This window comes from Eubalaena glacialis, chromosome 11, assembly GCF_028564815.1.
Source record: "Eubalaena glacialis isolate mEubGla1 chromosome 11, mEubGla1.1.hap2.+ XY, whole genome shotgun sequence".
NCBI classification, from domain to species: domain Eukaryota; kingdom Metazoa; phylum Chordata; class Mammalia; order Artiodactyla; family Balaenidae; genus Eubalaena; species Eubalaena glacialis.
In genome coordinates this window covers 114,814,786-114,839,018 of record NC_083726.1, presented here as the reverse complement: position 1 = coordinate 114,839,018, position 24,233 = coordinate 114,814,786, and the positions used below count along the sequence as shown (strand labels likewise).

General features: G+C 36.2%; 1 protein-coding gene across 17 annotated transcripts in view; it reads right to left on the bottom strand.

The window, feature by feature from the left end:
• The window catches only part of WNK1 (WNK lysine deficient protein kinase 1), a 132,651-nt gene that overhangs the window by 66,340 nt on the left and 42,078 nt on the right, over window positions 1-24,233 (bottom strand). For all 17 annotated transcript variants that reach the window (XM_061205984.1, XM_061205989.1, XM_061205991.1 and 14 more), the window contains exons 2-3: window positions 6,803-6,975; window positions 429-649 (exon numbers count right to left, since the gene is read on the bottom strand). In XM_061205984.1, coding sequence (XP_061061967.1) covers window positions 429-649; window positions 6,803-6,975 — 394 coding nt within the window. The remainder of the gene's footprint in view (window positions 1-428; window positions 650-6,802; window positions 6,976-24,233) is intronic.

Here is a 24,233-nt window from a genome sequence, read left to right as displayed (position 1 = left end):
ACATTTTAAAATAAAGTTTTAATAGGCAGATATTTTTGAATATACATATATCCAACAGACGTCTTCAGAAACTAAATTATATATAAATTCAATTTCTTTTATGGGGAAAGTAACATACTTTATCTGTTATATAAATAAGTATATGATACTAAGTATCAATGAAATGACTCAGTAAGGTTAACAATTATTACATAATGTTTTGTCAGCAAAGTTAACCTTACTTCTCTTCATATAACTTTACAAAACAACAATGGTCTTCAAGATGATTCTAGAGGCAAAGAAATAGAGAACTCCACATCACTTCCTGGGTTCAAGTTCTGAATTTCTGAAGGTTTATTTCACATAATAAAAGCTCTGACAAGGTCAGGTTTCTAAATAAAAGGAATGTCAGAAAGCCAGTGAGACTGCAAGGTACACCTGAAACATACCTATCACGCTCTTGGCAAAAGAAGCCCGCTTCAGGGTTGCCAGACCTAGGTCTCCAATCTTGACTGAGCCTGTAGGACCAGTGATAAAGATGTTGTCACACTTAAGATCCCGGTGAATAATAGGTGGAGTTCGAGTATGAAGAAACTGAAGTCCTTTAAGAATCTGACGGCACCAGCTTCTCAGAACTTTGATCTTCATCACCTTAAACCTTTTCAGGTACCTAGAAAAGGCAAGGTACACCAAACAGGTTATCAATGATATGCATTTATTACTTTGAAGAATTCCATTAAATCCTAGCACATCTGAGATGGGAATATCAAGTTCAGAATATTAAGATTCAGTAAGCTTAGGTTAGTGCTACTTTCAGTAAGGTTAAAGGGGATAGGATAATAAGTAGTTGCCAAGCAAATTCTGATAACAAAGCACAAAAAATAAATTCCTTAAAATTAGATCACTGCTAAAATGATTTAAAAGTTAAGAGGCAGAGTTCGACTTCTGGTAATGGTGAAGCAACTCTTATTGGATGCAGATGTAATTATAAACTCTAGTAAATACACACACACACACACACAACTACTAGAAAGCTCTGGAGGAATCAAAATGAGGCATAAACTGGAAGGGAGTACACACGAGGGAAAAGGGAAAGCACTAGTCTGTGGGGGTCGCTCAAACCTGGACTGAAACCTGGAGCTTTATTGGCTGAGGAATGAATACGAGGATAGAGTTCAAGATTACCGCAGGGTCTAGAACAATGCTACTCAACAGAACTTTCTACAATGACAGTCTGTCCAATACAATATTCACTAGACAAATAAGAATATTCGTATTTAAATGAATTAATTAAAATAAAAAATTTTCATTTCCAGTCGCACTAGTCACATTTCAAGTGCTCAACAACTGCATTGTATCAAGTGGCTACCATTTTGGATGGTGCAGATTACAGAACATTTCCATCACCACAGAAAGTTCTGTTGGACAGCAGAGATCTAGAAAGTAAAGGAGGCAGGGCGGGGGATTGGAGGGTGGGGTTGGTGTGTAATCCCAGAAAGGAGGTACAGGGGCTTCCCTGGTGGCGCAGTGGTTAAGAATCTGCCTGCCAATGCAGGGGACACAGTTCGAGCCCTGGTCCGGGAAGATCCCACATGCCGCGAGCAACTAAGCCCATGCGCCACAACTACTGAGCCTGTGCTCTAGAGCCCGCGAGCCACAACTACTGAGCCCATGCACCGTAACTACTGAAGCCCGAGCGTCTAGAGCTGGTGCTCCGCAACAAGAGAAGCCACCGCAATGAGAAGCCCGCGCACCGCAACAAAGAGTAGCCCCCGCTCGCCGCAACTAGAGAAAGCCCGTGTGCAGCAATGAAGACCCAACGCAGCCAAAAGATAAATAAAGTTTTTTTAAAAAAGGAGGTATAGAAGGGGAGCTCCAAATTCTGCATATTCACTCTGCCTAAATCTCTGGCTGACCTCTGAAATATGTGTATGTGTAGCAGAGTCCAAGTAGCCCAGCTAATGCTAAAAGAACAGGACAGAGATTTCTGATGAACTGAGTTCAGATGCTATTTTATCTGGAAATATTCAGGGAAAAAATGAAGAGCACTGATGGTAAATATAAAAGACTACATTTTCCTATTACTATCTTTATGTTACATATGACTACTTAAAGGAAAATTTATAACACTGTATTACAGGATCTATACAATAAATGTAACATATGAAAATTATACCATAAAGTATAAGTACTAGAAATACATGGGCCTATATTTTTGCAAGTTTCCTTTATTTTACATGAAATTGTACAGTATCAACCCTAAACATGTTGTGAAAGTTAAAGATATAAATGCAGTATCTAAAGCAACCACTAAAAAAGATATATCAAATGCGCGCGCGCGCACACACACACACACACACACACACACACACACACACACGGAGTTTAACCAAAAAGCTAATACAGAAACTAAAATGAAATCTTAAAAATAAATTAAAAAATGAAATTCTGCTTCACTTGGGTGGGATATGAGGTAATTAAAGAAAACTAATGGTGAAAGTTGGTTTTATGGTTTAAAAAATATATATAAAAACAGAGTTACTTCTGGAGGGTGAGGAAAGGGCTGCCTGGAAAGGGCTACCTAGGAAGAGGTTTAAGGGCATGTACTGAGATGATGGAAATGTTCTATATCTTAACGGTTTCGATTACATGAGTGAGGTATCACATTAATAGGACAAAGGGGAAAACAACATGATCATTTCAATTCGTGCAGAAAAGGCATCAGACAAAATCCAACACCTTTCCATGATAAAAAAAAAAAATAATCAAACTAAGAATAGTAGAGAATATATTCAACATGATAAAGAGCATTTTATGAAAAACCCACAGCTATACTACAGTGGTGAAACACTGAAAGCTTTCCCATTAAGACTGGGAATAAGACAAGAATAACCACGGCTCTTCAGTGTTGTACTAGAAACTCTAGCCAGATTAATTAGGCAAAAAAAAAGAAAGGTACCCATACTGGAAAGGAGGAAGTAAAACTCCCTCTATTTGCAGATAACATGATTCTATATATAGAAAATTCTAAAGAATACATACAGACATGCACACACGACTAGAGTTAATAAAAGAATTCAGCAAAATTGCCAGAGTACAAGATCAACACGCACAAATGAGTTGTGTTGTACACCCCAACAATTAACAACCTGAAAAGGAAAGCGAGAAAACAATTCCATTTGCAACAGCATCCAAAAGAATAAAATACTTAGGAATAAATTTAACCAAGGAAGTGAAAGATTTATACACTAAAAACTAGAAAACACTGTTGAAAGAAATTAAAGGACACCTAAATAAAATGGAGAGATGGGTTCACGGACTGGAAAACTTAATATAGTGCAGATGGCAATATTAGCCATAGTGACCCACAGATTCGATGTATCTACAGATGGATTTGATTATATCTACAGATGCAATCAGAATTCTAACAGCCATTTTGCAGAAATGGAAAGCTAATCCTCAGGTTCATACGGAATTACAAGGGGCCCCAAATAGCCAAAACAATATCGAAAAAGAAGAACAAAATTGGAGAACTCACTTTTTCCAATTTCAAAACATATCACAAAGCTAGGTTTTGTAGTATTAAAACAGTGTGGTACTGGCATAAGGATAGATACATAGAACAGTGGAATAGCATGGAGGGTCCAGAAATAAACCCATGCATCTATGGTTAAATGATTTTTGACAAGGGTGTCAAGATCATTCAACAGGGAAAGAATAGTCTCTTCAACAAACGGTGCTGGGACAACTGGATATCCACATGCAAAGGAATGGAGTTGGATCCCACACCTCACACATACACAAATGTTAACTCAAAAAATGGAATGATCTAAATAAAAGAGTTAAACCTATAAAACTCTTAGAAGAAAAGTTAGGGGTAAATCTGCATGACCTTGGTTTTGGCAATGGATTCTTAGATATAACCCTAAAGGCACAAGCAACAAGGGAAAAAAAAGCAGATAAACTGGACTTAATCAAAATTTAAAACTTTGTGCATCACATGACGTCATTAAGGAGTGAAAAGAATGGGAAAAATATATTTGCAAATCATGTACCTGATAAGGGTTTAGCTTACAGAATATATAAAGAACTCTTACAACTCAACAAAAAGACAAACAACCCAATTTAAAAATGGACGAAGTGGGCAAAGAGTTGAACAGACATTTCTCCAAAGATGTATAACATGCACATGATAAGATGCTCAACATCATTACTCTCTAGGGAAATGCAAACCAAATGAGATACCATGTCACAGCCAGCAAGATGGTTATTAAAAAACCAAAAACAAAGAAAAAAACCAAGTGTTGGCAAGAATATGGAAAAATAGGAACCCTTATACATTGCTAGTGGGAATGTAAAATGGTTCAGCCATTGTGGAAAACAGTTTGGTGGTTCCTCAAAAAGTTAAACACAGAATTACCATATGACTCAGCAATCCTACTCAAAGGTATATATGTATCTAAAAGGCATGAAAACGGGTACTCAAATAAGCACTTGTACACAAATGTTCATGGTGGAAACAGCCCAAATGTCTATCAATAAGTGAGTGGATAAACAAATTGTGGTATATCCACGAAATATTATTTAGTCATAAAAAGGAATGAAGTACTGATACATGCTACAACATGAACCTTGAAAACATGGTAAGTGAAAGTAGCCAAACACAAACACGTATTTTATATTCCATTTATATGAAATACCTTGATCAGATAAATCCTTAGAGACAGAAAATAGTTAGTGGTTGCCAAAGGCTGGGGCAAAGGAAGAAAGGGGAATTGCTTAATGGGTTTTAGTTTTGCAAGATGAAGAATTCTCGAGATTGGTTACACAGCAACATGAATATATTTAACTAAACTGTACACTTAAAAATGATTAAGGGCTTCCCTGGTGGCACAGTGGTTAAGAATCCGCCTGCCAATGCAGGGGACACGGGTTCGATCCCTGATCTGGGATGATCCCACACGCTGCGGAGCAACTAAGCCCGTGTGCCACAACTTCTGAGCCTGCGTGCCACAGCTACTGAAGCCCGTGCGCCTAGAGCTGGTGCTCCGCAACAAGAGAAGCCACGGCAATGAGAAGCCCACGCACCGCAACGAAGAGTAGCCCTCACTCGCCGCAACTAGAGAAAGCCCGCGTGCAGCAACAAAGACCCAACACAGCCAAAAATAAGTATAAATAAAATAAATTTTTTAAAAATGATTAAGATGGTAAATTTTATATGTTTTTACCAGAGTAAAAAAAAAAATGCCCATCTATAAATCCTAGAGATCAGCTAGTCCAACCACTTATTTTACACATGGAGAACTGAGGGCCAGAGAAGGGGATCTACTTGCCCTAAATCACAGCTGGTCAAAGTCAGAGCAGATAGCAGACTCCTACTCGAAGTCTAGTGCTTTCTACTTTACCTCTTGCTGTATTTGCTTTGAGGCTCAGAAACTGAAACAGACAATGAAGGGGAAAAAAGAACTTTAAACTTAAAAGAAAAATGGTTAAAAACTTAGATCATGTGCAATTAAAGAGAAAATATACTACGTTGGAAGGGTAATGGGGAGTAACTGCTTAATGGGTATGGGGTGTTCTTTTAAGGTGATGAAAATGTTTACGAACTTGACAGATGTGGTTACACAACATTGTAAATGTAATAAATGTCACTGAGTTGTACACTTTAAAAAGGTTAATTTTATGTTATATGAATTTCATCAAAAATTAAAAAAAAAACTAACTTTATATCTATCTACTGACAGACTACTGACAACCCACTAAGTATTCAAACCAGAAAAAGAATCTCAAGATGCAGATATACAAACAACTACTACCACAGAATTTTCCTTAATTCATTCAAATATTTATCAAGTTTCAGGCATACTGCTAGGGAGCACAGTCTAGGAAAAGAAACAGACATGTGAATAACAAGAAGCGTGGACGACTAGGATAAAGATGTTGCCATAAATATTAGAAAAGTTGGATGGGAAAACTAGAATGTGCAGGAGGGAAATAATCTGTTGGCTTTTCAACATGTTAATTTTGAGCATCCAAGAGCATCCGGGATTTTGTACATCCAGGAAATACAAGACTATGTTTCAAAGATCTGGGATTAATCAGCTCAGTAGCATTAACTACGGAAGGTTATAAAGAATAAATACACACTACAGAGACAATTTTTAACAATCCAATTCTTCCACAAAAAATTTACACCATAAAAGTTACTCTTGTTTCCTCTCTGAGTACAAATAGATACTCTAAGAGACATGGGACTCCAAAGGCATACAGGGAATTTCTGCATTTGACCTATCCATATTCCTGAAAGGGATGATAGGTCTAGATGTTTTGGCTTCAATTTCTGATGCTTTGGGAAATGAAATTATCTAGTGATAAATGTCACAATACAATTTGCATTTGATACAATATGTGCATAGGTGTAGCAAAAACTGCCCAATATGAGGTGATAAAATAAATGGGTAAAGCTTGTCAGTAAGCTTCAATTTCATTTTAGCCACTAGAGGGCTACCTTGTCATTTGATTTCTGATCTCTTAGCCACTCAATTTTAGAAATGCCAATCACCATTAACTTAAAGCAACTAGGTTTATTCTGCAACAATTTCTCATTTAAATACTTACCAATACATAATTATCAAACCACTTTATACGTACGCCAGAGGACCTTGTGGGCAGGAAAATGTGCTCATATACTAACATTTGGAGTGACTATTCATTCCCTCCTTAGTATAACGGGTAACAACAGAAGAACTGATAAGGCTTGAAATAAGAAAATTCAAGTTCTCTCATACTTCTTGGTCAGCTTTTATAATATCGATGAACTTACGTTTTAAGTGTTCCAGATGTCATAAGTTCAGTCACCAAAACGATGCACTTCTTTCCCTTTACTGTGGATTCCCAGGAATCATAGAATCGGACAATATTGGGATGCTGAAGACCCTTTAACATTTCAGCCTCTTCTTTAAATCTCTGCCTCTCAGACTTTGTTAACTTCCGATCCTAAAATCAAAAAGCAAGACAGAATACAGTTCAAGATTAGGAGTTTGGGACTGACATGTACACACTACTATATTTAAGACAGATAACCAACAAGGACCTACTGTACAGCACAGGGAACTCTTGCTCAATATTCTGTAATAACCTAAAAGGGAAAAGAATTTGAAAAAGAACAGATACATGTATATGTATAACTGAATCACTTTGCTGTACACCTAAAACAAAAATAAAGAAAAAAAAAACAGAATATGCTTTTAAGATAATAAAACACCAAGTCACACAGTTACACTTAGATGCTAAACATGTACTAAATTATAATGACCAATACTGTTAAAATATAACATCCTAACACTGAAGTTACTAATAATTAATAATTTCATCAGCCCGTTATATGAGTGTGAGAACAGGCTAAAGTGTATTTAAGAAAACTCTTGATTATAAAGTCATGCTTGAGGGACTTCCCTGGTGGCGCAGTGGTTAAGAATCTGCCTGCCAATGCAGGGGACATGGGTTCGAGCCCTGGTCCGGGAAGATCCCACATGCCATGGAGCAACTAAGCCTGTGCGCCACAGCTACTAGCCCGCAGGCCACCACTACTGAAGCTCGCACACCTGGAGCCCGTGCTCTGCAACAAGAGAAGCCACCGCAATGAGAAGCCCGCGCACCACAACGAAGAGCAGCCCCTGCTCACCACAACTAGAGAAAGCCTGCGTGCAGTAACGAAGACCCAAAGCAGCCAAAAAATAAATAAATCAATTACTTAATAAAATAAAGTCACGCTTGAGATTATTTTAGTATCTTTACTGTTAATGTGTGCTTCAGATACACATTTTTTAGGTACAGTTAATTTACCACTTCCAAAATAAGTCACCTATTGACAGAGATATGCAATTTAATAATGGAACAAGTATGGGTTTTGGAAGTGGTGAGATCTAAATATAAATTCTGTCTTTGCTTCAACTAAAATTTCCTTCATGAATAAAGTCAAGTCCTCCGTATTCATGAGTTCACATACCCAGATTCAGCCAACTGCAAATCAAAAATGCTGGGGGTGGTGGGGGGTGTTGGGGGGATCAGAAAATACCAAAAAGCAAAACTTGAATAGTTTGCCCACATGCTGGCTACTATTTACATAGCATTTACATTGTATTAGCTATTATAAGTAATCTAGAGATGATTTAAAAGTATATGGGAAGATATGCAAATACTGTGCCATTTTATAAAAGGGACTTGAGCACCCACAGGGGTGGAGGGTGGGGTCCTGGAACCAATTCCCACCACCCCCTGGGATATTGAGGGATGACTGTGTATACCTTCACCTCATAGGACTCTTGTAAGAATTAAATAATCTACTAGATAGATTTCATTTAATTTAGTCTACTAGGTAGATTTATTTAAAGTGCCTGGCACTTCATAGGTTAATTCACTTCTTATCTGAGATAACTGGAGAAAAGCACTTAATCTGTTGTTCTTCCCTTAACAGAGTCCCATACACACAAACTCTGTACTGTCCTGTAAATTAAAATTGAAACTGTCATATAATATTCTATCAAAGCATATAATACGTATTTTAACGAAATAGTCCAGGCATACAATAACATAATGTGTCTATGATACAGTTAAATAATTAAACATTAAAGACATAATTTAAACCTTCCTATGTAACTAGATGGCCTTTCCCATCACTACTCCTCACCCTTGAATAACAACCACTACCCTGATCGGATATACCATTCCCATATGGGTTTTTACACTTTAGGTGAAATGTTAGGATTTCATAAAAAGAAGTTATAGAGCATGTACTATTTGGAAGGTGGCTATTTTCCACTCAACATTGTTTGAACTCACCCATGATGGTATAAGGAGACGTTACAAGATATCTACCATATTACCGTAACTCCATTCATTATCACTGCTATGCAGTTATCCACTGTCTGAATACACCACAATTTATATATAATCTCCTACTGATCAATCTTTAGGCGCTTCCCCATTTTTTTGCCATTACAATATGGCAAAGGTTTTGCAGTGTTAATCTCTAGGATGCAGGCGCTTATCTTGGAGTCTATAAACCCCTTTAAGGCAGGTTTGTGAACGTGTGTGAAAACAAATATATCTTTATTTTTCATTAACCTTGAATTGAAACTTATTATTTCCTTGAATGAATGTATGTACCTAATGGCATTCAGCAGTACCTGTGATTTGTCACCAACAGACCTAGGTATTTTCATATCACGTAACAGTGGTTGCAGATTATCTCAAAATACCACAGTAGGCATTACTTTGAAATTATGATAGCTATTAGATCTTCCAGTAGATCTTATTAATATACACTAATAATGCATACTATATCACAAATTTAAAAGTTTTGATTACTATTTTAATATAATTTGTTTCCAATATAATCCTATGTATTTTACTATATGGACTTAAAACAAAACATTTTTCTAGCCTTCACTAGCCTTCTGGGGCACAAAAAAAAGAGGAAGTACACCTATTAGGATATATAGCTAGTGGTAGAAGTGCATAGGGAATAGGCATCTTCAGTCTTCATAGGTATCAACAAATTGCTTTTCAAAGGGACTGTACCAACTGAGTTTCCCAATAGCTTTGCATGAAGGTTCCCACTGCAGTACATGGTCACTAGCAACTGGTATTATCAGACATTAACTTTCGTCAATTTGATGGGTGTAAAGTCATGTTCTATAGTTTAATTTACATTTTCAGAGTCACTAAAAAGGGTGAGAAACTTTGTTTTCTTTGCAGACTACTTAAGACCCCTCTTCTGCAAGGAACTGATGCTTTATCTTACTTGTAGCAGTTCTTAATAAGATTATGGATGCTAATCCTTTATTGGTTTTATGAGTTACAAATACCTTTTCTCAATTTGTGGATTGTATTTTCACCTTGTTTATGATGTCTCGATTTACAGATGTTTTTATTTCACTGTATTTCAATTCATCTATCTTTTACTTTGTGGTAGGTGGATTTTATGTCTTCAGTAATTTTTCCAGACACTAAGGTCATAAGTTTTTTTCTTTTCCTTTTTAAAATATAAGTTTGTTTTGTTTGCCACATCTGGGAATTGTTGAGGAATTTATTTGGTTGGGTAAAAGAAGGGCTGACTGTTATTTCTGTTCTGTATCAACCAATGGCCTCAATACCATTTAATGAACGATCCATCCTTTCCATAGAAGTACAGTTCCGTCTCTGGATTCTACACTCTATTCCATGGTCTGTCTAGTCCTGCGCTAATACCATACTTTCTTAATTGCTATCACTCTTGAATGATAGTTTAGATGGATGTAGAATTCTAGGTTGGTTTTCTTTCAGCACTTTCAAGATACTGTTTCATGGTACTCTGGCATCTACTGTAGCCCTCAGTATACATGTCCTCCTCTGTAGGTTATCTGTATTTTCTCCCTGGTTACTCTAAAGACTTCTAAAAAAAATTGTGCTCTGCACATTCACTACCATGCATCTAAGTTTTATTTTATACATAATGGGGCTAATTGTGCTTTTTAAGCCCAAAATTTCAGGTATTTGTCTTCGCATCAGGAAAATTCTCAACGATTACCTTTTTGAATACTGCCTCCTTCCATTCTCCATTCTCTTCTAAGATTTTCTATGTATGTCTGTATGTGTCATGTGTAAGGGTGTGTGTGCATGGAACCTTACTCAATCCTTCATATCTTTTAACTTCTCTCTCATTTTCCATTTCTTTCTCTCTGCTGCCTTCTGGGCAGTGTTCTCAGATCTCCCTTCTTGTTCATGAATTCTCTCAAGTTATTATCATGTCTAACCTGCTTATTACCTTAAAAAAATTTTTTTTAATTAATCAAACTTTAAAGTCTAAAGGAGGCAGAGATGCAAAGGACATGTGGCAAGGTCTCAGTCCCTGCTCCAGAAATAAGAGATGAACACAAACTAGACACTTGCAACTAGCCATACACGTCTTGAAGGGCTGGGTATACTGGTGAGTCAGACATATATTTGGACATCCATACAGAAAATAAAACAAGGTCAAGCAGTCAGTCTGTCACCAAAAGTACCCACCGGAGGGTTTGATAAAGGGAATTCAGTCACTACTTCAGTCCCTACTTTCCCAGCTAGCATCAAAAACAAAGCAAGGTGGGAAAAAAGGGGAAAAAAAGAAAATGAAAAAGAAAAAAAGTTGGGCACTAACTAAAGACTTCAGTGGAGAAGGAATTCTCCTGCCACTTCTCTAGGCCCAATGCCTGGCGGAGGGATTTGTCCCCACTCAGTGGTAACCCCACACGTGGGGTTTTGAATGAGAAATGCTAACTGGTGGCTCAATTTGCAATGATCCCCACCAACCTCCACCCCATCCCTGCTTCATGAACAGACAAGTTTTCCCAGCATCCTCCTTGGAATTTCCTCCCTCTCAGGGTTCATCTCCAAAATTATTTCCATCTCCAAATCATCACTGCAAGATTGCCTTCTCTCAAAGTTCTATAAAAGCCCACTTTCACAGCCCAGTATCACTTTTATTCCCACTCCTAACCTGAAGCTGCAACCATCCACAAAGTCACATACCTTGTCCACTGAGACTCAGATCCATAGCAGCAGAGCTGTTTCACCTTGGGCTATCTTCCTAAACCGTTCCTTTCCCAAAGAACAGACGGCCAAAGGGCCAAAGGACAAGTCGAAGTATCTGGGGCCAGATGACTGAGGAAAGTGGCACTTGTTACTTAGTTTTTAATTGCAATACATTTTCATTTCTTGAAGCTCTTTTTGGATCTTTATCAAATCAGTCATTCACTGCCCCCTCCAATACCATCGTGATGTTTTTGTGGTTTTAGTTTTTAATCCTTTAATTCTTTTAAAATAATGTGCTTTAGAGGCTCAATTCAATAACACTTTTATCTGAGTTACTGGGGATCTAATTTTGCCTAGTGTTTTGGCTGCTGACATTCATTCATGGTGGTTTGTTTCTTCACATGATTAACAATAGTGGATAATACGGTTATCTTAAACTGTGATTTGTCTGTTGGAATATCCTCAGTTGTGTGTGTATTGCTGTGGACAGGCTCTGAGTTTATTTATGCCTAGTGCTGCAAGGGATATTACTAGTCTTGGTGATGCCTGCATGTAATCAAGTTCAAATTTGAATCTCATACTTGTATGAATACAGGTCCCTGATTATGTATTCTCCGGGTGAACTTTTTTCAGCTGACTTGGGAAAAACTGTCTTTTCCCTGACTCAGAAACTGAAATTTTCTCTAGTCTGTCTTTATATTAAAGGTTTTGTTCCCTTTTAAGGAACAAGTTTATTGGATCTCAGTTCCAATACCTGCTGGGGCTTAAGACTTCATCTATCCTTGGGGAGACAGTAAAACCATGTGTCTTAGTTAGTTTTCAAGAAAAACCCTAGTGTCAATTCACACTTTTCCTACTCTGGTTTCTAGTTTCTTCTTAGTTTTTAGACCTTGGAAATTATCCTGACAGCCTTATAAGCTCAGCTATGCATTTAAAAGGATAGGTTTCTGTAGTTCCTCTCACCAAAATTTTCAAAATGTCTGGTATTTTACAGTGGGAAGAGTTTTCAGCTTGTTTGGTTTTCTATTTACTGACAATAGGGTTCCCCAATATATGTTTTAAAAAAAATATTGTTTACCATATATTCTTAAATGTTCCTCATTTAAGGAAACTTTATTCAAAAAATGAAGGAAAACCTAGATCACTTGCTGACTCTCTTATACATTACTGTTGAATTACAAAAACTTACTTTAAAGAAATTGTGAAAAGTTAAGCTATTCTCAAAACAATCAGAAGACAGTAATCACATGAGCCAAATGACATATAATATTCTACCTACCATTAAGTGATATTTAATTTTTATATTTTAATATATAGTCTACCTGATTGTCTTGATAACTACTCTTATTTTCTGTAGCATGCAACATTCATTTCAGTTTTAGCAATTAATGTATATCTTCATATATGTTTAATTAAATTTTAACAAATGCTTGAGTACCCTGTGTCAGACAACAGGACAGGACAAACATCAGAGACAAGGTTCCTGCTATTCTCGACCTTACAATGTAAGAGGCAGAGGCATTAATTTTATTAGGTATTATAAAGAGAAAAAACTGAGTGCTTTGAGAGTGTATCACAAAAGACCCAATTCTGTGTGCACAAGCTAGTGTTAGCCCCCCATATCAGCAGGTTACCCTAAGGGCTGAGATCATGAGCATGAAAGTACCCACAGTTCTAGTTTTACAATACTTGAAATGCTTAAGACCACAAGAGTCTGTAAAAAGTGCTAAAGGCAAACTTCGAAATGCAGGATAGACTGGAGGCGACGAGACTCAAAACTTTAATAACAGTGAGCTACAGAATTTAAATTTATTTATTTAAATTTGTTTATTCACCCAGAGTTTAGAGCTTCTGGAAAGTATATCACTTACAGTAGACCACTGTAGCTGAAACTTGGAACATACATTATACAGGATAAGGTAGTGTACAGTACTTAATAGCCAATGAAATGTTTTCTCTCAACTGGTATATAACTTTAGCCAGAAACTGTCACTAGACGTTAACCAAAACTGTAGCCTAATCATTCTACATTGTTACTTAAATTTTAATTTTAATTTAAAATCTACTTAAAGACTGTTTCTTTCACATCTACAATTCCAAGTTTTCAAAACTGCTTTAAAGTACACAAGGCTTGTAAACCTTTTCTGCAGAAACTCAAACCAAAGTAATTCACTCGTGTCTGTCTCTACTACCACCACCCTATTTCAAGCCGCCACGGTCTCCTCTGGATTTCTGCAATAACCTACTAGCTGTTTCCACACGGCTAAACTTCTCCCTGTACAATGTGTTTTTCCACTCTGTCCAAATACAACCAGAATATTTTAAGGTCAACTTAATCAATTCTGCGGTATGCGTACTTTATTAATTCTTAGCAATATCGTTTTCCACATTTTAAACATCTCTGAAATTAGAATGTATCACATAATTGAAATCTTAGACTCAGTGAAGTACTGTATGTCCTAATCCTGTTAGGATAAAGGTGGAAAATCATTGTGACCAATGAGGTCCCACACAATGCAATCCTTGCCCACTTTTCGAGACTAATTTCTTGTCACTCTCATGTGCCTTTCTCAGACATGTCATGCTTCTTCCCACTCAGGTCCTTCACACACGCTGTTCCCTCCATACAGGATGCCTTTCCATCAACCTTTTTTCCCTGGTTAATGCCCAGCCATCCTTCAAAGATCTGTCATTTCCACGGGGATACCTTCCTTGGTTGCCCCTCACTCTAGGTTAAATCACCCCCTGCCATATATATGTATAGTTTCATGAACTATGTATATGCCTCTTTCAGAGCTCTTAATCACAAGTAATATACTGAGACTTACTCTAAAAGCAGTGACAAAATGCCTTTTTCAGTGTTCTATCTTTAGCATCTGACAACCTAGCATTGTTCAATTGCCATGTGTTGAACGAATCCATGAATGTGCTTTCCAAAAAAAGGTGTGTATGTACATTTTTCTCAAGGAGTTAGCATTTCCCCAGGAACAGAAGAAATTCCTATGACTTAAAAGCAAGGTGAGGATTGAAATTGGGCCTCTGAGACTCAGTAACTTAACACAACTCAAACACTATGACCAACCTGCAATGGTCAATGCTGCCACCATTTTGATTTTAAAAAGTATTTGTTAAAAGCCATTGTAAAAAATCTGCCAACTACAAATAAGGGTGGGCGGGGGGACCAAACAGGGACTTCTTCCTTCTTCCAAAAACGTACAATCAATTTTCTTCTGAAGAATAAATACACTGAATGGCAACCTTAAAATTCTATGGGATTATTGTGTTTAACTTTTATCTAATTTTGCCTAGAAGTCATCTATACTGTAAACAGAGGCTATTTTATATGTCTATTATAGATTTTTATCCTCCCTGAAAGCTATTGATGATTTATTTTAAGGGGTCTGAGAACCTCACTTTAAACCTTTAACAGTAGAAATATGACTACAGGGACTTCTCTGGTAGCTCAGTGGTTAAGAATCCTCCTGACAATGCAGGGGACACGGGTTCGAGCCCTGGTCCAGGAAGATCCCACATGCCGCGGAGCAACTAAGCCTATGAGCCACAACTACTGAGCCCATGTGCCACAACTACTGAAGCCCGTGTGCCTAGAGCCTGTGCTCTGCAATGAGAAGCCACGGCAATGAGAAGCCTGCGCACCGCAATGAAAGAGTAGCCCCCGCTCGCTGCAACTAGAGAAAGCCCGTGCGCAGCAAGGAAGATCCAACGCAGCCAAAAATAAATAAATAAAATAAATTTTAAAAAAAAGAAAGAAAGAAATATGAGTACAGATTCTCAACTAAGTAGGGAAAAAACCCAAACAAATAATTTGGTGCTTCTTTCAATAATCTGTCAACTTGTTCTATCTATAAGCCTTCTATTTTTTAAATCTAGGATCATTTCGTATCTCAGAGAACTATACTATTTTAGCATCCAAAAGAATTTGTTAAGACAAAGTAGAATAGATCAAAACTAACATAAGCAAATAGACCTGTAAGAACAGCTGGGGTTTTAAAAATAATATTTGTTGGGTGTTTGCTATTTACACTAACTGGTTGTTTTACTTCTGTTCTCATTTTCAGAAAACCCTTGTGAGATATTAGGAAATATTACTTTATTTTAACAGATGAACAGACTCAGAGAAATTTAATATCTTCCTCCAATTCACAATGAAAAGCAGAACCATGAACTAACTGAAAATTTGATTCATAGCTCATGTTCCATTCACTATACTAGACAAACATATTTAATTTCTTCTAGAACATTTTTCAGAAAAGCCACGTTGATATTTCTGCTATTAACCAGGGATCACTGAAAAGAACTAGGCACTTTACTAAATTATAAATTATAGTTGAAGGTAAAATAAGACGAGTATATATTGTTTAAACATTATCAACTGTCAAATACAACAAAAAAGCGGACTCACAGATATATATATAGAACACACTAGTGGTTACCAGTGGGGGAGGGGGCCAATCTAGGGGATGGGGGAGTGGGAGGTACAAACTACTGGGTGTACCATAGGCTACAAGGATGTATTGTACAACACAGGAAATACAGCCAATATTTTGTAACAACTGTAAATGGACTGTAACCTTTAAAAAACTGCATCAAAAATTAAAGACTTCAACACTTAAAAAAGCATTACCAAGTGTTAAATATCGTGACAATGATAAAATTTATGTTTTATTTTCAGTATCAAATGAGATTTAGAACAGATTAGCACGACTGCTGCTTTTTGCTGCCTTCTCTCCAGCATTATCAAACTGGATATTCCTGGGGGCTTGATATACTATCCCAATTGCAACATTCATTACCTTCAGTGCAAACGAGAGCTGACGCAGCTAACCCGCTCTATTCATTTCATTCATTTCTTTCCACCTACATAAAATTGTTTTGACAGGCTAAATGAACAAAACCAAGGATCACTGTCACATGACCTCCCATAACACGCACAGCTCCCAGAGGCTAAGGGGTGGAGGTGGGGGCCCAGCAACAACTGAAACAATTGTTCATCTCAGTACCATCCAAATAACAGTGCTCAGTAGATTATCTGCTGATGCAATTTCTTCTTGGGTGAGTGAGAAACACAATGTTAGTATTTGGTACAATGGCCTTACAGCAATTTTACATCTTCAGTTCCTTGCTTTGTACAAAGTTATTTTATTTTAAATATCCTCTAGAGGCATCTTCTCTTTATCCCTAAATTTCGGTATTTTCTGAAGTAGCAATCCTATGCCTTCCTATTGCTTATTTTATCAGCCCCAGAAGCAAACCTTCCAAATAAATTGTGCAACTGCAACAGTGAGCTTGATTTTCATTAAATTAAACCAGAAATAGTCACTTTATTAGCTAATTTCTGTACCCCCAGAAAATTTGACCCTCTAGACTTGTTAACATTTAAACTTCTATTGCATTTTATTTTTAGCAATATTCAAAGTTTTACTACTAAATTAAGACCACATGTGATAAGTCTACATATCACAACATGGGTGGAGAGAAGTATCTGGAATTCCTTGATTAGAATATTTTAGGTCAATATTGGAGTCCTCCCTACTTATCATTTTCTGCACCACACTGACTTAGCAAAGACCTGGGCATCTATTCCATTTTTTAAAGTGATACTAATTTTGGGGTGTTGGAATATGGAAATAAAAACTTGTCTTCAGGCAGAGAGAACAGCAGTTTGAAACATTGCTTTCCAATGCAGCATGGGTTCCAGTTAACATTTGCCAAAAATTTTTTAAATTATTCTGTATTTTGAAAGAAGGAATCACATAGCTGACTATTTAGTCTGGCATACCTCTCTCTCATAGGCCTACATGGTCTCATAACAATCCAAAGACTGCAGAAAAGTATTTTGTACTCTAAATACTTCTATCTACTAAATACTTTGCCCTATTCTTCTTGAAAACTCCAAAATAATTAGACACTGAAGGCCTGGGGAAAGGTGGGAAAAATAACTCATAGAAGCAGAATAATGATGCTCATGCAAAAACTCTTAACTGTTAACAACAACAACAAAGATTAATAAGGCTTTTAAGGTGTTTTGAAATACAATATGAAAAGTAAACCTGGATTTCATGTAGCCAAATCTACAGAGTAAACTCCTACTACAAATTTCATTATGACCTTCCAGTCTGATACCCTTCGAGAGAAACAGGGTCTATCCCATAGAGAAGAGAGTCTATTTGAATTTTCCTCAATAGGTCAATAGACATGATCATTACAGGGCAGGGGCGGGGAGCAGATGGACATGTAAAAAATGACACTGTGTCCCTTGCTTCTCCCTAGCATCCTCTAAGAACTATTCTGCAATAGTCCCAGTTTCATAAAGACAGAAAAAAAGGTCATCAAAAGAATAGCAAAAAAGAACCTGGCTGTTCTATCTAACTCCTCCTCCACTGATCCCTTCTTCCTCTGGCTCATCTTTATTTGCATTTTTAAAAATTTATTTATAAAAAGGTTCTCTGTATCAAAGCAGGAAGAAAAAATAATTACTTACACAAGAAAATCTACAGTGCTTTCTCAAACCAGATGTGTGCCAATTTATATAGTTCTACCACTAAGCATCCTCTACTTCACCCCCAAACCTGGGCCACAAATATATAAATCTGGGGCCTGAGATTCTCTTCACCCCTCTCTTTTCAGGGGCACAAAAACCAAATGGAACTCAAAAATATCTAGAGCCTGGCACATATAGAAAGTTTTATGTTAATGCTAAAAATATAGCAGATACTTTTAAGAGCTGAAACACAAAAATGTAAACACATTCAGTCCTATTAGAAAACAGCAAACTATTTTCACTAAATGACTTAAAATATCCATTGTATATAATACAGCAAAATTCAGAACACTACCCCTAGCCATTCTCATAAATTTTAAAAGGTTTTATTGAGATAAATTAGATTCATTTGAATGTGAAGGCAATTAACTGACAGGGCTAAATTTCAATTGTTATAGGTAGGGCCTTATACTAAAACTTTCCAAAGAGAACAAAAAGGCCAAGGTGGGGACAAGAAGGGGAGATGAATGTGGGCACAAAGATCCAAAAATTCTTGCTTATTACAGGAAGAAAATTTTACACTTCAGAGACAAATGTTACTCTGCAATGGATATAGAAAACAGTGTCTAAAGTTTTTCTGAATGGGGTAATGAAGAGTTGCCAAAGGGGGAGACCAAGAAAGCAAAAACTTAGTGGGTCATCCTGTTAAGAATCTGCCACCATAGATAGGAAAGCAAACGTGGTGGGGACACATCACAAAAACAGCAAGAATCTCATCACAGAATTCAGAGCCTGATATCCAAACTTGTTTCATTTTGTTCAGGAAAGAAATCAATAAAATAAAGTCCAGTATATAAGAACACAATGTATTAGCTTTTCAGTGTGCATGACAAAATATTCATCTAAGAAAATAAGAACGCAAAAAAATTTTTTTAATTAGAAAAAAAAAAAGGAGGGAGGACTCCTTAACATACCTGTTCACGTAACTTTAAATACTCCTGTTATCTTTTCTTCTAGAACCCTCTCATCAACTCAGTCTTAACCTCTCTCTCTTTACCATACCACTTGAGGGGCATGGAATAAATATTTCAGCTTTCGAAGGAAACCCAGAAGTGCAGAAAGCAGTAAGATTTGAAGAGTAAGGAAAATACAACAACAAAAAAAAAACCTGAAAGCCTGATTTGCACAAGCACATCTGCCTTAACAGAGTTTTATACTGAGAATAAATACTTGATATCCTCATGCTTACCAAGGTCGGACTATTTTACTGTAATGTTTTACTAATTCTGGAGTTCAAATTAATATTTACAAACGTCTACTGCACATTTTACGACCAAAAAGACTCCATATACCTCCAAGCCTACAAAGTTTCTTCCACAAATCAGCTTATCCACTTCAATTTCCCTGTTTCTCTTTGTCTTCCCAAGCAGTAAAGTTGGAATCTCTTTTAATCCCTGAAATTCCATCATTTTCCACATCTCATTTACATTACTGCAAGCTAGTAAAAGGTACAACTACCTCCTATCAAAATAACTATTGCCTAATTACTCTTTTCCTGCTTCAATCTATCTCTTAGATGCAGATGATCTCCAAAACACTTTTTAATCATACCAAGTCCCCTGCTCTGAAACAGTGAGTGTAAAATTAGCCAATCAATTTCGCCCAATTACAAGAATCTTCTGGGGTGCTGGTTAACCAAGGATTCTAGGGCATTACCTAGTGAATCAATCAACAGGAGAAAGAACTTGTTATGACCAGTAAGTTTGGGAAATCCTCTATTACATCAAATCCATATTCCAAAGCCACTCAGATCCACCTTCTTTTTCAACACTTTCCAACACAACCCACCACAGGCAGGAGGGAATCCTATATTCTCACATGGCATACTCATCTCTTCTTCTACATGCCTATAACTAAAGAAACTGACATAAGTTTCTCTTTGTTGTAAAATGGAAACACCATCTTTCTTGACTAGCTAAGAGTTATTTTCAGGATTCAACATACTGCATGTGAGCTTTTAAGACTGTGAAAATAATTATACAAAGAACATAATTTTTATGTCAGATACTCCATTCATAGCGATTTATTCCTCTATACGTACTCCTGAATATAATTCACATTTGGCCGTTTTTACACTGCAGTGGAACAGACTACCTGAAGAAGTCATCTGGAGAAGTTAGCATTTTCTTAATTTGGGACTACAGACATATCAGGGGTGGGTAAAAGAATTCTGTGCTCTAACTTAGACAATTAATTACAAATTTATATATGTATATTCTGGCTCAACTAATTGACCAAAAGATTTCTTTCACAAGGCAGTTTGCTTTTTTAATTACATTAGCAACCAAATGATAACCTAAGTGGCAAATTATAAACTCAATGTATTAATTGTTAATTTCATTAATAAATTAATGCTGGCTGCAAGCAGGTTGGGCACACATGCCCTAATGTCAGCAAATTTCCCCATTAGTTACTCAGAAGTCCTTTACCTGTTAAAGATAATATTTCTGCAGTTATAATTTGTAATTGAAAAAGACATTCTCATAAGAATAAGTTATTTATAAAGGAAGACTGCAACAACTTGGTTTAGACTGGCAAGTAAACATTAATTTGATTTTAGTTGGTTTTAATTTGCATTAAATTGAAAGTCTGTTTTGATTTTATAGTTGTATAAGATCTATAAAGCACAGGGTGTATATATTTTTTCTTCTACTTATGCAAGTAATATTTTAATAATTTAAGTCACGCTAAGTGTCATAATTTTTTTTCCTTTAAAACATGTCTAACAACGAGATAGAACTTCAAATCCATTAGGAGGCTACTGTTAAAAACAAAAAACAAAAACAAAACACTTAGAGACTAACAAGTGTTAGCAAAGATACAGAGAAACTAGAACCCTTGTGCATTTTTGGTAGGAATATAAAATGGTGCAGCCACTGTGGAAAAGTTTGGCATTTACTCAAAAAGCTAAACACAGAATTACCATATAACCCAGCAATTCCACCCCTAGGTTTATACCCAAAGGAACTGAAGCAGAGACTAAAACAGATAACTTGTACACCAATGTTCACTGCAACAGTATTCACAGTAGCCAAAGGGTGGAAACAGCCCAACTGCCCAACAGCAGATGAATGGAAAATAAAACCCGGTAAATATGTAAAATGAATATTATTCTGCCTTAAAAAAGAAGTTCTGATACATGCTATAATATGGATGAAACATGAAGACATTATGCTAAGTGAAATAATACAGACACAAAAGGACAAATACATGACTCCACTTATATGAGATTCCTAGAATAGGCAAATTCAGAGACAGAAAGTAGGAAAGAGGTCATCAGAGGCTGGGGGGAGGGGAGAATGCGGAGGTAAGTATTCAATAGGTTCAGACTCAGTCTGGGAGGATGAAAAAGTTCTGAATATAGATGATGGTGATGATTGCATGACACACTGTTAATGAACTTAACAATTGTATGTACACTTACAAAATGGTACATTTTAGTAAACTGATGTCTATATCCAACCCCCTACAAGTCTAAACATTACTGGATTTTGTGGAACCCTGTTCTTGACACTTAAGAAAATGAGATACAAAATTCAATTCAGGGTAGGGCAGGCAGGGGGATGCTACTGGGGAGAAGCCCACTGAGAACTTCAAAAAGTATAAACAATGTTTCTACTTCCTATACTAGATAAGTACTTGATGTATATGTTGAAATATATGGGATATTGTATATAGTTCTTTTACACTTAAGAGAAAAATAATGTCTACTGATCACCTTTATCAACTCCCTAAATAAGAGAAAAATAAGTTATAAATTTCACATTTTCTTATTTTCAAGGCAAGTAAATAATTCTACCTCAATACCGATCTCTTCGTAAGTTTAACTAGGAACTAGACTAGTTTTTGCATTAATATTATTATTATTATAACCTAATCCAACTGTCATTTCACCCAATGAATTGATTTTAATGTACCTCTTTTTTAAAAAATCACTGTTAATAACATGATCAGTGGGTATACAGGGAATTTAAATATTTTAAAACTTTACATAAACTTTTTAAAGAATACAGAAATGTAGAACATACATATATCTATGTATGCACCTTCTGTATTTGTCACATCTTAATGTTTTGCCATATTTGCTTTAGATTATTTTGTAAGAAATAAAAATACTGTTCTTCCCTCCCCCTCCACATAGCTAGCCACTGTCTGGAATATGGCATTTATCATGCCAATGTACACTTTTATAGTTTTACAACATATGTACACATTCATGAATGATATACTGTACTGTTTTCTATATTCTGATTTTTTTTTTTTTTTTTTTGGCAGCATGCGGGATCTTAGTTCCCTGACCAGGGATCGAACCCGCGCCCTGTGCAGTGGAGGCGCAGAGTCCCAACCACTGGACCGCCAGGGAAGTCCCTTGATTTTTATATAAATGTTACTACTTCTGAACCTTTTCTAAATCTTACTTTTTTTGGCTGATCTTTTAAAATGAACTAATTTCCTACCCCAACAGAGTGTACCTGACTAAATAAAACACATACCCTTTGTCAAATTAGTACCAATAACTATGGATTTTCAAAGTAAGCATTATGTATCTAACTATAGTTTGCAATACAGAAAACTAACCTTTGAATTAGCATGCTTTTAGAAGCTGCTCCTTAATCAGAGGGAAAAGAATATGCATGTTTCCTTTTAGTTAAATCTTGTTCATAATTTTCAAAATATGGATACTATGGAAGACAGATCTTATTTATTGAACATATCCACCTAACTTTAAAAGTTAGATCTGACTGCATTTTATATTTGGCCTTCAGCTGGCTTGAAAGTTTTTCTGGCAAAAAGGAAATTAGTTGCTGCTTTAAAACTATCTTATTTACTACCCATCTTGACAATGAAGTTTTAGTTTATGTAGAAACATAATTCTTTCATTTAGAAACAAATATAATTCCTCAGTCTTAACCTTTAAACTCTGACATGAGAGATCAGTTCCAATCCCCTACATGTCCAGACTTATATTCAAAGAGTAACTGAAAATTAAGTAAAGGTTTTTTACCATTGCCTTCTTTTATTTCTTGAAGAGGAAAAAAAAAAATTGAAACAAAATCAGATTTGTTTCGTATCATGGCTTTAGCAACATGTTAAAGGCATCTCTATAATCAATCATAATGGAACTCTAGTATCAACTAATATGTTATTCATCCTAATGTCAGCTCTGCAATTCTTACTGAAATTATATACAGGGTTATTAAGTACCATGCTAAAGCACAAACAATCCAAAGTATAAGAAGGGGAGGCACCTGCACTTGAGAAACTTAAAGGGGGATGGGGTGGGGGCGCTCCAGGATAAAAAAAAAATTGCTGAATACAATTAACCATATAATAAGACTGAACCAAATAAAACTGTCATGTTTGTCAGTCATAATGACTGAATATAGACCAATGATTCAACCCAACACATGACTGAATTATTTTCCTTTCATTTCTTCTCCCAGTGGTTTGGAAGATACCCTTATTTAATTCTATCGGTGCTTACTTTTAGTTGCCCAACAACATTCTTTAACTTATATCTCGACTCAGGATCTTTGGAGTGCCTTACAATTGAGTTTAAAACATGTTTACCACCTTCCTTACCTACTTCTTGCTAAAGTTATCTGGAGATTGATTATTGCTTGCTTTTTGATTTCAGAGATTGTTCATCATAAGTTCCCCTTACAGCCATGCTTACATTTTTAACAATTTCATATATATTGTCAGTCATTATAAATAAAATGGCTTCAATTCTTGATGGCTTAATTCTTGTTTCAATACTCCAGTTCCTTTAAACACAGTACATGCCATGGTCTTCTGGCATCTAATATTGGAGTGAAGAGTCTGATTTTAGATCTTTAGTAAGTAACAGTATTTCTCTACATGGATATTTATAAGCTGCCCTTCTCCCAATCTTTAAAGTTCAATTATTTTGCTAGATTCTTTGTGTAAGATGTGGGTCTCTTCTTGGTTTTTGACTAGAATGAAGTAAGTTCTATCCGTCTGTATACAAATAACTTTTTGTTTTTAACTCAGAAGAGTCTTCTTCTAGTCTATCAGTTATTGGTCTCTTAGAAATCTCAATTATCCATAAATTGTTTCTCTCTTCTCTGAATTCACTTCCTATTATTATTGTCTTTCTTCTTTCATCTGCATTCTG